The sequence below is a fragment of the Dipodomys ordii genome, unplaced genomic scaffold (genome assembly GCF_000151885.1).
Source record: "Dipodomys ordii isolate 6190 unplaced genomic scaffold, Dord_2.0 Scaffold40, whole genome shotgun sequence".
NCBI lineage: Eukaryota > Metazoa > Chordata > Mammalia > Rodentia > Heteromyidae > Dipodomys > Dipodomys ordii.
In genome coordinates this window covers 10,128,502-10,148,795 of record NW_012267256.1, presented here as the reverse complement: position 1 = coordinate 10,148,795, position 20,294 = coordinate 10,128,502, and the positions used below count along the sequence as shown (strand labels likewise).

Below are 20,294 nucleotides of genomic sequence, written 5' to 3'. Positions count from 1 at the left end.
GCAGAGGGAAAGATTTAAAAATCTCCCAATTTGGTTGGAAAGGAAAGCATGTAAAATCATTAATATATACATGGTTTCCAAAGAGATTAGCATCAGTGAAAAATAGCCAAGTACTTTACAGGAGGGCAACTCAGGAATGTCACAGTGTAAACTCAACAGAAAGACTTCTACTGCTGCCCAGCGCACATAGAGCCCTTCAGCAAGTCAGTTCCCAGGATTCATTTCACCAGGCACAGGAGCTTAGAGATTGCTGCAATCCAAGTGGCTTAGGCTACTTCTCAAGCTGGTGCTAGACATTGGTTTCATCTACATGATGGGTGTTTGAGAGATACAAAAATTCTAAGGTTACAGGGGCAAAAGGGATTCCACCTAAATTTCAAAGAAAAGCCCAAGAGGCCAGGTAGTGCTTAGCAGGGACAGATTCCCTGAGGGGGCAGCCCGAGGGGTGATGTGTAATATAAAGTTGTGAGAGTGAAGGCAAACATGCAATGGAGACCCCAGGAAATTAGAGGTGCCAGGAATGTGGACTGTCAGCTGAGGACAATTGTGGGCCACGAGCAGAGCTAACTCAAGAGATAAGCCATGTGGGCTATAAATGGCCAAGTCATGCTCAAGCTGTTCTGAGCTCATGTCATATGATCACATGCATGGACACTGGACATGGGCCTGTGAGATTTAACATTTACCCTGCTGGTTTCAATTTAATTTCTTTCTACTTTTCTCTGATTCCATTTTGGAATTGGAATGTGGACCCTATACCATTTTATGTTGGAAATATGTAAGTTGTTTGCTCATTTTTACAGGTGCTCACAGCTAAGTGTTTTCCTTGAGTCTCAGCGAAGACTCTGGGGATTGGACTTTTCTTGTTACTATTTTTTCTTGGAACTGGAGTTCAAAATTATGGCTTTACAGATTCTGGGTAAGCACTCTACCACTGACCCATAATCCTCAGCCTAGGCTTAAACTTTTGGGCAATACCAAGGCTGTTGAGATTTTGGGAAAGGAATCAGTGCGATTTTCAGGTACCTAAGGATAGTTACATCATGTCAGATGTTATTATGAACTTGTTGCTGTCATTGAGATCAAATACAGTATAAGATGATGCATCTGACTGTCACGTTGACAAGGGTGAATTTGTGATAGTGAATCTTGTCAACTTGACGCGATGAAGAGACATCTAGGAGATGAACAAAGCACACCACGGTGCGCCTGTAAAAGTATCCAGAAAGGATCTGGATAGGACTCCAACAGAAGGGTTAAGTCCATCCATGAATGTGTCTAGATGGAACGGAGTGGAAGAAGGAGAGAGCCCACTCCTGCAGACAGGCTCCTTCTTTGCTTCCTGTCTGCCATGAGGTGAACAACTCTAATTTCCCACCACGATGTTCTGACTCACCACAGCTCAGAAACAACTGACCGTGGACAGACACTACTGAAACGGTGCACCAGTGTAAATCTTTCCTCCTTTGAAACCCTTTCTCCCAATTATTTGTCACAATGATGGCACCCTAACACAGGGCTCAAAGTCGTCATAATTAGGGTAGCCGTGGAAACAGATGATCACTGTTCACTCCCTGGCAGATCCTGGGCATGCCACTGACTCTCACAGGTGACAGGCCTACAAGTGCCTTTCTTTTGCCTGTCTCTCTGGTGATGTTTTCTCTTGAGGACTCACCTGCACTTACTCCTGTGTCACTTCCTATCGAACACCTCCTCTGCACTCACTGTACAACTTCCGGTTGCATCCTCATCGCATCTATACGGCCGAGCTCAAGGGAAAGGACTTCACCTCATCCACCGCTATTTTTCCACCCTTCATCTCCCATCATCATGTACACGGAAGAGCTCAAGGGATACTTCTTCTCTAATGAACAGATTCAAAGCTCTCACTCACTGGTATTTGTTTTTGTTTTTTTGTCATCCTGGGGCTTGAATTCTGGGCCTGGGCGCTGTCCCTCAGCCCTTTGGCTCAAAGCTAGCACTCTATCACTCGAGCCACGGGCCACTTCTGATTTTCTGGTGGTTTATTGAAGATAAGAGTCTCATGGACTTTCCTGCCCAGGCTGGCTTTGAACTGTGATTCTCAGATCTCAGCCTCCTGAGTAGCTAGGATTACAGGCATGAGCCACTGGCACCTGGTGTCACTCACTGTCTTCTATGTGTCCTTCTTTCTCATTTTACCATGTTTTGGGAATATATGAAAGAAGGAATGAAAAGGGGAAGAGCGTCTTGTGATAGGAACCAATTTTGACCAGTTGAATCTGGATGAAAGCCATTTTGGTGAGATCTAACCTCCTTCACAGTGCTGGAAAGGTGTGTGTCTCTCTGTGCTGGGGCACAATGGCATTTGGATGGTATAAATGCCATGTAGTGTTCTGGTGTATCCATAATTCTAGGTCATTCTGGCTTCCTAGAGCTCTGCATTTCCACAGTATTGGGCTGGTTTGGGGTTGGTTCAAATTAGTTGTGAATGATTTATGCCAGGTATAAACTGGCCCTTGCCGGAGCCAACAGGCTTGCTCCGTTTAATTCATGATGAAACAGACTGAAAACAGCTACGACTAGTTTAAAACTGCGTTAGCTTTGCATTGGCTTGTTCCGCGTATGCAGGTTGGATTTGACCAAATTGTTCATTTTACTTGAAGCCAGCCAGTTCAAAAGCAGTGCGCCTGGTGCGACCCAACACTAATAGGAATGTTCAAGCCCCTCGCCTCTAGTTGTCCGTGGCAGTACATTGTTACACCTCACATCCAGGGCACAATACTCAGAATGATATCCTTCCTCATATCTATTTTTCAAACATGATGATCATATGGACTTTTTCTTAAGAACAACCTAATTCGTGTTCGTATTTAAAGACTCAACTAGACAATGGAAATCTTGTTTAGATCACGAGAAGGGTCACGGATGTGCCTCTGCCTGTGGTGTTATCTCAGTCCACTTTTTTTTTTCCTTTTCTCTTTTGGTCGGTCATGGGGCCTGAACTCTGGGCCTGGGCGCTGTCCCTCAGCTCTTCAGCTCAAGGCTAGCGCTTTATCACTTGAGCCAAAGCACCACTTCTGGCCTTTTCTGTTTCTGTGGTACTAAGGAATAGAACCCAGGGCCTCAGGCATGTGAGGCAAGCCCTCTACCACTGAGCCACCTTCCCAGCCCTCACTGCACTTTCTAAGCATGGGCTAGACACAGAGATGTGGGCTGACACTATGGACTGCTCAGGTGCCATCAGCTGCATAACCTCTGCCCCCACCCTGGACCACAGAGACCTCCTTACCTTAATCCTGCTCACTGCTTCCTGCGCCTGCATCATGCGCACGTTTTTGGAGGGAGTTTTGTCTGAAAGCAGCTGGGTAGAGCCAAGGTAATTGGCGGCAAAAATGATTCCATCGATCAAGTCTTCAGGGTCGCAAGGTCCAGGGACTGGAACAGCAAGAACCACAGTGGTGAGTGGAGACCACTATGCCCGCGATGGTGAACTGCCTTCCCCTCATGCACTGCTGGCCTGGTTACCTTGCTGACCTAAGGTATCGGTGTCTGCTGGCACTCACCCCTCCTGTTCAAATGGAAGGCACAGCACCTCAGAATCACTTATTTTACCCATGCTGTTTACTGTGAGTACTGATGCAAGCAGCTACTTAAATAGGAAACAAAGTCCAGTGATAAAGAATGCAGTTTCTCCCGTTAAGACTCCAATGTCTTTGGGGACAAAGACCATGTCCTATTCACCTCCTGACTTTTGTGACTTAGTGCCTTTCATCGTGACAATATCAGCTAGAGATGCTTCAGTGAATGGAAGATATCTTTTAGGAAAGCATCATTGGGGACTTCCTATTTTTTTTCTTTTTTTGGCCACCAATTCCTGTATTCCTTCTCTGTTTGGTTTATAATAGAGGAAAGAAATTTTTATTCATCAGAAAAGTGAGATATTTGTTTTATTAGAGTATATGGATTTTTATAATGGCTTCTGACTTCAATTCTGTAAGACAGGTCAAATTCCAAAGTCATAGCTCCAGGCAGCCGACTTTGCCGATTTACAGACCATAATGTTACTGGCCTCACACACAGATCAAGGAAAATGGGAAGTCTCTGTTCTCATTCAACAGCCTCATCTCATTTTTAAATATTTACAATGGAGGCATATGAGTCTGACCACAATCACTTATACACTGCACTCCAGATTCAAACATGTCTGAGACGGTTGTATAACTTTATAATAGTTAACTTAAGAAAGGTATTTTAATTTGTAGTCTGTACTTTCAGCTGGGCAACAGTGGCTCATGTCTGTGATCCTAGCTACTCTGGAGGCTGAGATCTGAGGATTGTGGTTAGAAGCCAGCCTAGGCAGGAAAGTCAGTGAGACTCATTTCCAATTAACTACCAGAAATGCTAGGAGCTGTGGCTCAAGTGGTAGAACACTAGCCTTGAGAAAAAAATATCCATCAGTTCAAACCCCAGAACCCACATGCGCGCACACACACACGCGCGCGCACGCGCGCACACACACACACACACACACACACACACGTACGCACGCACGCACGCACTCTCTTGGACTTGAGTACTAGATCTGGGGAAACTAAATACGCATTTTTACCCACTGTTGAAACCTTAGGGTCTTATATTCAGTAATTGGAAATGGAAATACTCGGCTTTCCCCTTTGCAGGACTAACTTGAAATGTTTATTATCTTTATTTTTACCATTTGGTTCATCTTGAGATTACATAGGAGACACAATTACACAGCTGCCTCCCACTATAAGCAAGTCACCAGGGCACAGACATTCATTTTTCTAAACTGAAGTTGGCAGTCGAAACACAGAACTTAGAGGTGTTTTAGAGCCAGGCACTGGTGGCTCATACCTACAATCTTAGCTATTCAGGAGGCTGAGATCTGGGGGAATGGAGGTTCAAAGTCAGTTTGGGCAGAAGTTCCATCCCCCATTAATGAGCCAAATGCTGGACTAGAGGCGTGGCTCAAGTGGTAAATCCCCAACTGTGGGCAAGGAACCTGTTATTTGTGTTATTTTGTTTTAACAAGGAAGACTTGGCAAACACTGCTGTGGTGTCCAGACTACCCTGCTCCAGCCACAGGCTAGTTTCAAGGTGGTTCCCGCCTTGAAACTGTTATGAGTGGAGGAAGGGATCAGGTTGTTTACAATGTACAATTTTGGTTGTACCACAGCAAAACACTGATCCATTAGACATATGGATGGGTTTTGGCTACACACACTCTATCCTCTGTAAAAGATTTCAGTGTCCTATAAAAAGTACCTACTGATGGATTTACAATGGTACTTGATAATTTTTTGTCAACTAAATAGCAAGAAAAAGATCCCCTCAGGGGTAAGTTTTTACAATGTTAAAAAGAAAACCAAAATTAACCCACATTTTCTATGGAATATCATATATTCATGTCTGACTGAACTGAAAAGGGTCACTTTTCAACCAAAAGAAAAAGTGTGCACACACAGGCATATGTAAAAACAGTTCCCCAAATATTTAAATAACTATATAAAGATGCAAACACTACACAGATCCTGGACACAGATAAGGGGCAGAGATATTTTAAGTTTGGGATTATGATCTTAGAAACCATTTATCGTTCAGGGAAATTGACTATGACTGAATGTCACTGTATCATGACAGGAAATAAAAAGAACTATTTTTATAATTTCTCTGTAGATTTGGTATTGATCGATTTCAAAATAGACTTTAGAGCTGGTTATAATGTTGCATGCCACTAATCCCAGGATCTTAGGAAGTTGAGACCGAAGGATCTCAACCCAAGCCAGCCCAGAGAACACACTAAAAAGCCATCTCAAAACAGAATTTCACAGAAGCGAGTTTTTCTAAGGTATGCTCATGGAATTTCAAACACACACACACACACACACACACACACACACACACACTCACTCTCAAAAGATGCAGATAATTTCCAGGGTAGTTGAAGCCTACAAAGAACACAGTTCCCGAGAGAATCCTGGAGTAAGCCCACCACTGATAGCCTGGTTTTGCAATGTCCTGGTGCTTTGATGTTCTCGTGTATAACGTGAGAATAAACACCAAACCCACTTTACAAGACTGATGTGAAAATCCAATTAGTTACTACATGCGAGGCGCTTAGAACTGTATATGGCAGAGAGTTAAGTGCTGACAAATGTTACTATTAATAGCTCATCCATGCAAGAGCTGAGAATTATTGGGAATGTCTTTCTAGACTTCTTCCTTCTAGTTTGTTTCAACTTGGACTGTCCTCAAAGCACGTAGGAGACACTGGAATAGACATAAGGAGACTTTCACCTCATGATCTCATTATAAGAGGCTTACAGCAATTGCATTTTTACTACCAATTTGTGGCCTGCCTGCCTGCCTGCCTCCCTTCCTTTCTTTCCTGCCTCCCTCTCCTTCCTTTCTTCCATGCATGTATGTATGTATGTATGTATGTATGTATGCTAGTATTGGGGCTTGAACTAAGGGCCTCATATTCTCAACTCAGCTTTGTTTTGCTCACAGCTGGCACCCTTCCACTTGGGCCATGTGTCCAGCCCATCATTTTGGTGGTTATTTGGAGATAAGAATCTCTAGGCCTTCCCTCCCCCCCCCACCCCCCAGGCTGGTTCCAAACCATTAACCCTCAGATCTAAGGCTCTTGAGTAGTCAGGATTATAGACATGAACCTCCAACACATGGCTCTACCTTTTTTTTTTAAAATCTGCTGTTTCTAATGCCTCAACTGATAAAAGATTAATGAATGACTCTGTGCCTGATATTTGCTTTTCAGATCTTACCTTCAACGTAGGTGGGGAATGAAGCCAAGCTTTTTCTTGACTGTAATTAAGACAAAGAGGTTTCAAAAAGGGCACGATGAAATATGCATTAACACAACTATGCATGAAACATGGAAAAGAAATACATCACCATTGGCATTTGTTAACCAGTGATTGACCATTTTTCATTAGAGAAAGTAAATTGTGGATAAACATGCATTTATTATTAAAGGTCACTTATAACCCAGAACAGTCCATTCACATTTTAACAAGCCCCTACATTTCAGAGAAAGGTATGTGTCAGCCTGACAATGTCCCACAGACCAAAATCTATAATCAGCAATAGCAAGAAGGACACAATTTGCATTCTTGAGAATCTGTTCCATGTGAAGAACGGGTGATTAGTAAAAGCACCAACAGTATGATTGAATACCTAAATTAAGGATCCCCTTGGAGAGCTTTGTTTTAGGTCTTTGCTGCAAAGCACCCCTGTTTTAAAAATGTGTACTAGTTTTTTTTTCCCTCTTCCTTTCATCTCTTACTGATTGATTTGAAGCATTCCATTATATAAATCATTAGTGTGTGTTTTCTTAAAATGAGATCACACAAAAAGAGAATACATTAAAAAGTCTGGAACTTTTAGAAGCCAGTCTTGTTGGCAGTGGTCTGGTAAGCTAGGTATCTTGTCCAATGCAACCTGATGGCAGTTTAAATGCAAGCACTCAGAGGGGCAGAACTTCTTAGTGGCTTCTTTCAGAACAAATGTGCTGGCTAAAACTCTATTCGAACACAAGGAGAAGGAAATGCATTTTTGCTTCAAACTAACAGGATGAGTAGCTGGAATGTCTGGGGTAGAGCAGTGGCAAGCACTAGGGGAAAGCTCTTGTTGAAAATGAGGTCCCTCAATGCAGAGTCAAGGTTTCCATTGGCTGAGAAGCAATGTGATGGACAAAAACATATGCCTTCTACAGACGGGGCAGCTAGCCCAGCATTGCCACTCAATAGCATGACGTGGATAGAACCTGCCCTGGGGAAGCCGGTGGGCTAGATGAGGGGGCTCTGGTGGAGAGGAAGCCACCCCCTATGCTAGCATTGTCCACAGTGCTCTTTACTGGAAAGAAAATATAAGAGAATTCAAAGGGATGATTAATTAGTTAATACTTGCCTAATATTCAAACACAGCCATTTTCTAATGCTGTGTGGAAAATTGGGGGCATGTAAAGGAATCTTGTCTTAAAACTAACTCAGGAAAGTAACAAGAATTCCACACTAATCACATAGCAGGTCACACAGCAGCAATTTTCAGAATACCTCCTGCAGACTTGATCATGAGATATAAAATGGCTCTTTGCACTAATGAAGCTGAGTCTCTTAGAAATAGGAGCAAAAGACTACCAGCTAATGCATTTGTGGAAAAGTGCATACCGAGTACACCCAGAGTATGTGAGCAGGAGGAAAGGAATTCCAACTTCAACCAAGTTGTACATTTACTTTACAGTAACTATCTTTGCTTCCCACCCCCACCCCCCCCACCAAGGCTGGAACTTGATCTTAGTATCTGATGCTGGCTTTCATTCATTGGTTGGGGCTCTATGACTTGAGCCACACCCTTAATCGTATCTCTGCTCGAAGAAAAAAAAAATTCACAGGTGAATCATGGTAGGCAGATGGAAGTCAGCTGCTTCACAAGGAACAAATATTCTAAAATTGTTATTTCCCTTTGACATGCCCTTGACCCCAGCAGCCAGAGCTCTGGGGTAAGGAAGATTTCCATAATTAAAAAATAGTGTGTGTGTGTATGTGTGTGTATATATATATATATATATATATATATATATATATATATATATACATACATAAGTATAGACCTTTGGGTACATCAAAGAAAGCAATTCAGATTTTCTTGGGCTACTGGAATACTTTTCTGAATGTTAATTTTAAAACTGTTGTCCAGCTTTTGTCAGAAGCTACTGAAGAGCTATTTTATCTCGAGTTATAAAAGCTGTTTTGTTTAGAGCTGTGATGGTGAGCATTGGGTACATTCACGTCTTCACTATTCATGCGCTCATGACTAGCTCTGCTTCAGTCTTTGGGAGAATAAATTTTTTAAAGGAATTTTGTGCAAGTATCTGTAATTATTGCACACAAAGAGGATGTTCAGCATTATTTCTGAGGCTATGCAGAAACACGCAGCAAGTCTTGCAGGAACAGAGAAACTAACAAATGTGCCTTGCTTATTCTCTCTCCCACAGAATCAAAGGCTGGACGTACAGACGTTTGGCCAGTCTTTTTGTTTTCTCATACACGACCCCAGATCAACACCCGTGGACCCGTAGCCATTCAACAACCAATAAAGTTGCATTTAAAAAGAAAAAGGCTGAGAATCTCCAGGTGCTTGGGGGCGGGGCAGGAAGAGGACTGCCCCATGAACCACTTGCAGAGTCTGGAAGGCTGACAATTCGAATGACACACCAGCTGTTTCTCCACAGACTCTGTGACCTGTAAACACTTCCCACTCTTGGGTAGCAGATCCTGAAAATTAAGGGCCTGGATTCTAATCCTGACTGGCCCCTTATGAGCTGTGACCTCAGGTCAATCACCTGACCCTTCGGCTGTCTCCACTAACAAATGAGGGCGATGATATCTACCTTAAGAATTGTCCTCAGGATCAAATAAGGTATAACCTAGCATTTGCTCAGCCTGGCATGCTCAGGGCACCGTGATGCTCAGTAACTGAAAAATACCCAATTCTGTCGCCATTGCAGCTACGACTCTTCTTGTCTTCATGCCCCATGTGCTATGAATGAAGGCTGAAGCAAATAGAATGTGGGGTATAGCAGAAACAATGACTCTGTCGCTTGTGTTCTAGTGGCCTAGGGGCTGAGGATGGACCAGAAAAGAAAGTATCTCCAGTCTACATCTAACATTGGTGCCACTTCAAAGATTCTCTGTTTAACAGAGTAAGAAAATATCTATGTCTCCCTCACATCAATGGTAGGTATTGCTTCAATAGTCTGGGTTAAACGTGACAAGCAATCTCACCCAGGTTAAACTGGATTGGTTTTTTTTTTTATTAATATGCACAACCATGACACAATTACTCTTTAATCTGGGGTGGGGAATGTTGGGTAAGGTCTGACAAACCATTTGATGGGTAATAAGACAGACATATACTTCTCTCATTGGCTGCCCAAGGGGCCCGGCTGCCTGCATCGATCATTTTATTTGGCCTATAAATGATGTTCTAAATGTCTAAAAGAGAAACAAGGTTCTCCACCCCCTGCATGGTTTACCTCTTTAACACATATCCTTAGTGTTGGTGAGGGAGCATCTATATTTAGAGTGAGTTGAGCTCACACAGATTGTGTGGGCCAATATTTACATGATGCTGGTGCACAAACAGGTAGGATGGCTGCCACCCGGATGTAAAAGGATACTGGGTCCTAAAGAAGGCAGTGGATCCCCTTTCAGGGAAAAACATCTGCCCTTCCCTTCTGTAGCCCCAAAAACCTTAGGAGGAACAGGTAGCATCTCACTGAAAATGCCTCTGTCAGAGTTCACCATAAGCAGGATGAATACACAACTTGTCCCAAAGGGACGCCTTCAAAGCACTATTCTATCCAAAGAGCTTCTAGCCACATGCATCTAGTTAAGTTCATTTGAGTTCCTCTGTCCTTCCGGCCACATTTCAAGTGCCTGGCAGGTGGATGAGGCTGGTGAGTGTACTAATAAGACTGTACAGAAAGAGAGCATCCCACCATGATGTCCGAGAAAGTCATCTGGGACAGCTGTAGACAGAGCAGGAGTAGGAGTGTGCTAGGGCTACCTAATTAGAACTTACATGAGAGAGAGCATGGGGGTGGGCTTTTCAGGTATACTGTGTGGACAAATGATGCGAACTGGAACCACAACTGCCAATCCACGGTAGCAGAAGGCTCCTATTGCCATGTGGAAGGGTGCTGGTATGTGAAGTGTTTGGTATTCAACAGCCAATGCTGCCCAACAGAACTCTGTGCGATGATCCCAGGGTTCTGTCCTGCCCTGTAGTAGCCTGTCCACTGCAGGGGACACTAGTCTCAGTGGCTGTCGTGGCCTAAGGATATGGCATGTTCATTTTGTTCAGGCATTAAAATAGACACCTGTGGTTCATAGCTACCAGGCTGGACGTTATGGCTTTAGGAGACGGACCACACACTGGGGAGTTCGGACTCTTCCTCCCCAGGGTAATCTGGGTCAGGAGTTCTGTAAGGGGCTGGAGGAATCACACAGCGGTGTTAGAATGAAGCAAGACAGGCCGGTGGCCAGGACACCCTACCTCTTTATTTGTGGAGGCTTCCGCGGGGTCGCTGGGGTGAAGGGGTGTGCTCGATGACTCTGCACCCAGGGGCGAGGAGCTGCCGGGAGACGGAGACTGAAACACAGCAACAGCACAGACAACAGTGAGAACTGAAAGGACACAGCATGCTGGGCCGGGGACGAAGGGGGATAAAGCAGAACTCTGCTGAAGTTCACTCCAGGGTGGGGAAAGCCCTTTGGAAAGGAATCGCCAGCTGTCCAGGATGGGCCTGGGGCACTGAAGCTTTACTTTTGAACTTCTGCCATTCCTTTAAAGGAAGTTAAGAGCTGGGGGTCATTTTCTCCCTCAGGCTCACTGCTGAGAGAAAGCAGAGAAAGCCCTGTCAAACTTCAGGGCCTAAATACACAGGCTATTTTTTTTTTTCTTACTAAAGATTAGGATACCAAATTGTCTTGCAAAATCGCCTGCTCAAGATGATTGTTATAAAAAAGTAAAAACTGAAGCAGGTCTTTTTTTTTTTTAATAGTTTCCTTGTTATTATTAAGGTGTTATACAGAGAGGTTACCATTTCACAATTTAGGTAATATGTACATTTCTCTTTTGGTCAATGTCACCCCTTCTTTTGCTTTTCCCTAGTGCAGAATGTCTTTTTTTTTTTTTTCCTTTAGTCAGTTGTGGGGCCCGAGCTCTGAGTTTAGGCGCTGTCTCTCAGCTCTTCAGCTCAAGATTAGTGCCCTACCACTTGAGCCACAGCACCACTTCTGGCTTTTTCTGCTTATGTGGTGCTGAGGAATCGAACCCCGGGCCTCATGCATGCAAGGCAAGCGCTCTACCACTGAGCCACCTTCCCAGCCCAGCAGCATGTCTTTTTAAAGAAGCAGTTGGGCCTGATTTGGATGACTGGAAACCTCTCCACCTGTGCTTTCCTGGCCGGCTCCGAAGTCACATATGTTGCGTGATTTGATCCACAGGCCACTAAAAATTTAGAGAAATGTCAGCATTTCAGCACAAGACACATAACCTTGGGTGATTTGTAGAATGGTTTGAAGATCTTTGTCAAATGATATGTTTCAAAACCAGGCTTGGACACCTCGCTTTGGGTGCAGGGTCCCTGCTGGGTGTGGGGATATCTCAGGTACAGTCGAGCACAGGCTGACCCTGCCGGAAGTGACTGACCCCCGTCAGGCACACCGTTCATATCTGCTAGGTGAATGGCCAAATAAGCCAGCCACTACAGCGCTGGGATCGATACAGGCTCCCTGAATATCCCCTGGATGATACAAGAACATGCCCACATGTTTGAGAACATCTTGGGAGGTATAAAGGGCATCTTCAAGGGAGCCACAGGGAAGGTCAGGAAGGCGGCACTCTCGAGAGCAAGATGCTCTCTGTGAGTGATGACCCACGGCAGGCAGAAAACACACAGGAAATATTCTCTTGGGAACTGTGGGGATGTGAGGGAGGTGGATTCCCCGAACACCACCAGCATTTGCTTGGATCTACCTATGTCTAGCAGTAAAATCCTGGGACAAGGCAAGGGAGAATGTTTCACACAGCAGGGGTGCTGGGGGAAGCGGGCATGTAACAGACAAAAAGGACCCCAGAAAACATTATGTTAATAAAAAAAGGAAACTCCGCCCCCCCAAAAAAAACACCTTTCTCCCCAGTTGTGAATTGTAAGGAATATAGGAGGCACCAAATGAATCAAATGATGGGAAATGCATGATTATTATTCAGACCAAGAAACTGTAGGATTCCAGCCTCTGGCCATATGATTACCTGATTCAAGGCAGGGAGGTGAAGAATAGCCCTTTAAATAGTCATAGGCAGAAACGGAGGCTTTGAAGTTGAGCCAGAGGGCAGACACAGGGAAGCAGAAGACATAAAGAACCCTGACCCCCGGGCCCCTGGCCACCGTAAAGCAGCCACGGCTGCCTTTAAAAAGCAGCACACGGGATTTTTCCCTCAGCACCCAGGAGAGTTGGTGGGTACTTACTGATTTAGCACTGTTTGGCTTACTCAAAATTAATGTAGGAAAGTATGAGAATTTAATGTCTTTACATTTCCCCAGCTTTTTTTCTGTTTCAGATTTAAAGAGCTTCCTTTGATATTTATGGCTCATTTCTTTCCTTCACGTAATTTTCTCTGTCACAAAGATTTTAAGGGTCTAGTCCCTGGGGGAGCTAGTGCAATTGGATTTTGTTTAACTACTTAGTTTCAGGACTATGAAACACCTTCATTAAAAAAGTGTGTCTTGAGGAGTTTTTTTTTTTCCTTCCCAGGCTGGTTTTGAGCCCTAATCCTCAGATCTCATTCTCATGAGCAGCTAATGAAATGGTTATATATAAAAAAGTATAGGGCTGAGAAGGTGGCTCAGTGGTGGAGCGCTTGCCTTGCATGCATGAGGCCCTGGGTTCGATTCCTCAGCACCATATAAACAGAAAAAGTGGGAAATAGTGCTGTGGCTCAAGTGGTAGAGTGCTAGCCTTGACCAAAATCAGCTCAGGGATAGTGCCCAGGTCCTAAGTTCAAGCCCCAGGACACGCAAAAAAAAACAAAAGTATAATACCTCCCAAGTCATTATGACTTTGTTTAAATAATAATATTTTGTTCTAAAAATGTTCATATGGTTAGAATTTGAACCTAGCTAAGCCAAGTTGTTTTTAGAATTTCTCCAGTGGAGAACACACCCAATCTTTTCCTGTCACAGGGCCCAGGACTTGAAAGGCCCCAGAACCAAGTCTGCTGATTGGCTGAAGTAAACATTAATCAACTCCATGGAGTCTTCATAGCCACTATGATTTGACTTTCCAACATGAGGATCCATTTTCAAATGCATAATACGATTACAGGGAAGATGACATTTCTCCCTTGAAAGTGATGGCTGTTGGATAGGTACAGTCGTATCTTAAGTTTCGGGAGAATGAAGTGGTTACACGCTCAAGAACCCCGGGCATGGGGCAGATTGGCATGTGAATTCTGTCTCTACCACTTACAACTCTGACACTGGGCTCAGAGTCCATCCTCTTAGAGCAATGAGGTTCATAGAAAGAGCAACAGTGCCCAGACAGGAACAAAATGCTCAACCATTAGCCGGTCTTCCACAATCCCAACCATTACAAATATTATTTTGTCCCTCTGGGAGAACATTAACAAGGCCAGAACACATTCCTGGAGGTATTTCTTTTCATCTTCATCTGGTTCTCTTTCTCATTAAAATTTCATTCACAGATAAAGTGAAAAAGCAAACAGAAGGCACAAAGCTTTTACCCTAATTCCTAAGTCCCCACCCTCATTATAGCATATTAGGGAGAACAGTTCATGAGTGGCAGAGGTTAGGGGTGGGGAGAGGGAGGAACCTACAACTGTTGTGTGCAACTTTGGGCTTGTCCACTGTCTCCTATACAAGGAAGCATTTTGGGAAAATAGAGTTGAGGATGAGATCATCATGACGATTAATTTACAGAAGACACTTGCATGTACCCGCCCTAGGCCAGTGTCGATCCACAGCACAGCTTGTGAAGTGTAGGATATTCAGTGAAAGACCACAGGCAACTCTAGCCGAGTTGGATGGTTTCCAGTGAATTGGTCCCTATCATCCAAGGGAACTCAGTGACTGAGCTATGTACTAATTTTACCTATGTGGAACACTTCACAAAACCTGAGAACAAGGTGTATGGCTTTTTCTTTTTCGTAAGACTAACATGGATGTGTTTGTGTACTTTTCTGCCAGTCTTTTTGCTGCGTGCCTGCCTACTTATTCTCATTTTGAATAGCTTAAAAAAAAACCCTGTGAGTACAGCATCCTCAATTTGGAAACCCTCTATCCTTCCTCTTTGTTTATGGAATACATTCTAGACTGTGGATTTCGGCACTTGAGACGCTCCAAGGTTTGGCCTTAATTTCCTTACTGGCTTCTGCTCCCTTTCTTGTTCTTAACCTTCTATCACCAAAGCCAGACTTCACTACCTGCTCCTCCCAGCCTACCCTTGGCATGTTTCTGCTTAGTGCCTTTGTTTCCACTCCTGTACATCCACAAGCTTCCAAAGATTCATTCCAATGATCACCTCTTTCACGCAATCTCCCTAATTCTTAAGTGACAGAATACCCCCTTCCAGAAAGGACTATTTGCCTGTATTCTTATTTGTGCCATTCACAAAGCTCATCTCACTCTCCCTATCTTTTATAAAAACACAGCATTATAGGACAATTGTACTTTCAGTACAATGCTTTAATAAGCACCACAAAGGCAGGATGTATAATCAGTTTACAAGTTTCCTCTCTTGAGTGCCTAATACAGAGCTCCTCATAAAATATCCAACAGCTCAATACAGGTACTGAATGGGAAGATGCGTAGACGCTTATCTTGTAACAAAGAGAAAGGAAATGAAGACCAGGATGAAATGAAATGAAAACCCACTCTGCTCAGAGTGGGCTCTGGGCGCACAGCACTGAACTGACATGTTCTCATGGTTTCTGGAACCACATGTTTCCACAGGCTCTCTTGCTTGGGCTCTTGGCCATCATCAGCCTCTCCCCCACATGACTTGTGTACCCCCACTTCCTGAGGGAAGTGTGGCAGACACAAGAGTGGGAACAAGTGTTCACAAAGGGCATTTGTGCCGCCTGAACTATACAACTCACGGGTGGAGAAGGGAGGAAGAGTATGGGAGAGAATGAAGGACCATATGACACTGTAGGAAAGGAAACGTACCGAGTCATGCAAATGTAACTGCTCTGTACATCACCTCTATAAGAACAAAAGTAAATTAAAAATAAAAAAGCTGGCCAGATGCCGGTGGCTCATGTCTCTAATCCTAGCTACTTAGGAGGTTGAGATCTGAGGACTGCAGTTCAAAGCCAGCCCGGGCAGGAAAGTCCGTGAGACTCTTATCTCTAATTAACCACCAGGAAACTGGAAGTGGCAATGTGGCTTAAATGGTAGAGCTGAAGAGCTGAGGGACAGTGCCCAGGACCTGAGTTTAAGCCCATGACTGTCAAACAACAACAACAACAACAAGGTAGTGTCTGGGAATGTGGCTTACTGGTAGAGTGCTTGCCTAGCATACATGAAGCCCTGGGTTAGATTCCTTAGTACCACATAAAGAGAAAAAGCTGGAAATGGTGCTGTTGCTCAAGCGATAGAGTGCTAACCATGAACAAAAGAAGCTCAGGGACAGTGCCCAGGCTGAGTTCAAGCCTCAGGACTGGCAAAAAAAAAGTGGTATTTGTAATGGAGCATATGGTCATTCAAGGCCTTTCCTGTGGAATATTCAGGTTTTGCTCTTTTCTATCAGGGATTTCAAAGGTGTAGTCACTTAGGTCAGATGTAGATCAGCTCTAAGCCTTCTGATCAACTTTGTTTTGAAACTATACATGGGGGTTTTGGGTTTCAGCCTTTCCACTTTTGTGGATCAGCTTACTTCTTTTCTGAAATGCATGTACCTAGTTTCCTTGTTAGAACTATTTTTAAAATCCCAAATATATGATTGGACATTTTTCTTACTCCAAAATATGTGTGTGCTGCTGAAGAGCAAAACTGATGACAAATCCACCATTATTCACTTTCAATTCAAGCTATCTTATCAATGCACATTTGTATTTCCTTAATGTGGTGAAGCAGGGGAGTTAGTATAGGCATTGAGGGGCATAATTATGCCATTAAAATGATAACAGCCTGAGCTTAATGATGTGTTTTATATATACAATCACAATGGGTTCAATTAATACCAATGGGACGTTTTGAGCTAACTGTGGGTGAAACAGTTCTTACCCTGTCTGTTCCTTTTCCCAGCCCCAAACTGTGAGCTTGTGTGAGCGCTGCAGAGAGCTGCCTGCCTCCTCCCTGGACCCCAGGAAGTACTGCCTGGCAGAAATCTCCTCCAAGGAGGTATCATCATGGAGACCCCAAAGGGCTCATTTTACCCCCCATCAGAAGGGTTCTAAGTTCCTGAAGCTGTGTTCTCTGGGGAAAGAAAGCTAACCAGTTAACTTATAAGCCAGAGTCACTGGTGTCAGAGTGAACCAGTGAAACATCGGATAAAGCTGATCTGTAAGTAGAGGCTGGTCTCTCCACTTTGAAACAGACTCATGGAAGTTATCTGAAACAGCACAACTTGGTCAAATGAGGGAGTCTTTTACTCTCTCTCATTTCTCTCTCTCTCTCTCTCTCTCTCTCTCTCTCTCCCCCAGACCTCTTGGACTCAGAGCCTGGGTGCTATTCCTGAGGTTTTTTTGTTTGTTTGTTTGTTTTCTCTTAAGACGAGGGCTCTACCACTAGAGTCACAGCTCCATTTCTCCCTTTTTGGTGGTTAGCTGGAGATAAGAGTCTCATGGACTTTCCTACCTGGGCTGGCTGCAAACCACAATCCTCAGATTTAAGTTTCTGGGTAGCGAGGATTATAGGCATGAACCACTGATGCCCAGCTCAGTCCATTCATTTCTTGATATCTCATCAAGACTCTCATTTCTAGCCCACTGGCTATAGGTTCAGTGGGAAAAAAAAGAAGCCACTTTAAACTTCTATTAAGAGACATCACTAAGCTGGGCATGGTGGTGCATGCCAATAATCCCAGCACTTGGAAGTCTGAGATAGGAGGATTGCAAATTTGAAGCCAGCCTGGTCTACAGAGAAGACCTTACTTCAAAACCAACCAGCCAACCAAACAACAAACGAGATGCATATAAGAACACTGGGTTTGCTATAACAAATACCTTCGAAAAAGGGCCAACAGCGACTCATTTTCAAAAGGCTTTTACTCTGTGCCAAGCACGGTACCAGGACACACCGCACGTATTCCTTCATTTACTAGCAAGGCAGTTCCTCCTGCACAAGGCATCAGCCACCTTCAGCTTCATAAGAGACAGAAGCCACAACAGAGATAGCACAGAACAGGAGCAAGTGAAAATCAGAATGTAAACAACCAGGATGCAGTGCTGAGGGGGAAATAGCTGAAAGATGACAGCCACTGCCTTCCAAGCTTGGGAGACTCGCAAGCTCTAGGCAAAGCTAACGGCGTTTCCTCCATCGGAGGGGATGTCCCCCCCTTTGCCCACCTACTCCTCTTTACTCACTCAATTTCTCCTGACAAGGGAAAAGGGGACAACTTAACCCTCTCACAGGATGAGAAGAGAGCCACAGCAAAACAATGAATTTGATGCCTGCACCTACCTCCTCTTCTTCCTGACACTCAAACTGATACATCCAAAAGTTCTCCATGTTCGCAGGTGCCGTCTGGGCAGCCCGGCCAGCTCTGGTGCAGCTGCTCGTGACCTGGGCAGACTCCCGACCTCAGAGCTGCTTGGGGGGACTGTTTCCAGTGGTATTAGATGCCCAGTCAATGATGCAATGGGTAATAGGAGACATGATCATCTCCGGGAGTGTCTGACCTTCCCCCTCCACCCCCCACCCTTGCATTAACCCATTGGTGCCTGAGTAGCCCTGTGTCGTGCGTCATGGGTGGAGTGCCATCAGTTGATGTTTCTGATACCCACCCAAGCTGGCAACGGCACCTACTATTTCTGGGGAAAATAAACTTGGCTCTGAGGTGCCACCACAAACTTTCACACGCCCCAAACTCTGCTATGTTTATAGAAGCTGTGAAGAAGCATCCAGCTCAGGTGGAAGGAAGGGGCTGGGGTTAGGAGAAATGTTCTCTTGGGCCCTGTATTAGAACACATCTGGACAGGGGGGAGGGAGCCGAGCTTATAGACTCTGGCCAGTGAGTGGCTAGACCTCTGGGGGCGCAGGATGCTAGAAGTAAACCCTTGCCCCTCTCCATGATCACCATGCACCACTGACGGCCCTGCGCTCTGCTGTAAGAGCCATGTGACAAGTTAGCTACAGAAACTCAGGAAAAGAGCTGTCCCAGAACCAGCATGGGTTCAAGGAAGTCAACAGAGAATTCCACACCAGGCTCCAGAGATGAACTGTATCTACTGGTTCCATAGAGAAAATAAGGACGAATAGATAAGAGGAAGAACAAGACCACACCCCAGGAGATGAGGGAATAAGGCCAGAGGTGGCTGTGAAGGCAGGAGGCAGGGGCTGCGTGCATCTTAACCAAAGGCTGCAGCCTTCCTCACCAAACACGCAGTCAGGTTCACCTTCAAGTCCGCGTCGTTAGTTTTGTTCTGCGATAGAAAAGAGTTGCAAAGATCTAAACCAACCCAGAGGTGGCAAATCTGCCCCCTACTGTGTGCTGTGGACAAGCTCTTTGCGGTTCCCATCTCGCTCACCATTGCTTCTGCTGGCTGCCAGATTGCACCTACTACATCTTGAATCCACCTGATGCAATTTCTACAGCACTCTCTGAGAAAGCCCTTTTCAAACCGTGAGCATCTTTCCTGGCTGATGACACTGGGAAATCCCTAATACTTCTTTCTTCCTCTTAGGTATTTTTTTCTTTTTTTGTATATATTTTTATTGTAAAAATACTGTATAGAGGGGTTACAGTTACATGAGTAAGGTAATGAGTACATTTCCTCTCAAGCATTGTTACCCCCTCCTTTGTTTTCCCCCTACCATCCCTTCCCTCCCACCTCCACAACTACCCCCCGCAAGTTGTAAAGTTCGCTTTCAACATAGTGTCTTGTACATCTCAATGTTATAATAGGTCAACCCATATCCTTATTTCAGCATTTTGTTATTTCCCTTCTCCCCCAAATTAAAAAAATGAATATACAAGATGTATATACATCTTGTTTGTACACCGGAATCAAATATAGTGAAAATAGGGGTTATACCATGGGGGAAGACCATACAAAAGAAACAAAACAAAACACATGGTACATTATAAATACATTAAAAAAAACAGCAAGAAAGATAAAAATCACTTGTGTCTCTATCTTGGGGTTCATTTCACTTAACATCATCTTATATGATCATATGTACATAGCTTTTGACCTTTTCTGCTTGTCCTAGAGGAGAAACCCTATGTCTCCTTGGCACAGGCTGAAAATTTCTCAATAGAGACCCAGAAACACACAAATCAAAGAAAGGTTGGATAAATGGGATTGCATGAAATTGCAGAGCTTCTGCAAAGGACATAACTAGCAAGATTAATAGAAAGCCCACAGATTGGGAGAAGATCTTCACTAGCCATACAAAGGACAAGGTCTCATATCTAAAATATGCCTGGAACTCAAAAAATTAAATCCCCCAACAACAAATCCTCAAAGAAACAACTACCCAATAAATAAGTGGGCTAAAGACTTAAAGAGAAACTTCT

At 44.2% G+C, this 20,294-nt stretch overlaps 1 protein-coding gene across 1 annotated transcript in view; it reads right to left on the bottom strand.

The window, feature by feature from the left end:
• Apba1 (amyloid beta (A4) precursor protein-binding, family A, member 1) overlaps positions 1-20,294 on the bottom strand; it is a 59,390-nt gene that overhangs the window by 24,284 nt on the left and 14,812 nt on the right. The window contains exons 4-6 of the mRNA XM_013018401.1: positions 11,083-11,178; positions 6,789-6,828; positions 3,272-3,417 (exon numbers count right to left, since the gene is read on the bottom strand). Coding sequence (XP_012873855.1) covers positions 3,272-3,417; positions 6,789-6,828; positions 11,083-11,178 — 282 coding nt within the window. The remainder of the gene's footprint in view (positions 1-3,271; positions 3,418-6,788; positions 6,829-11,082; positions 11,179-20,294) is intronic.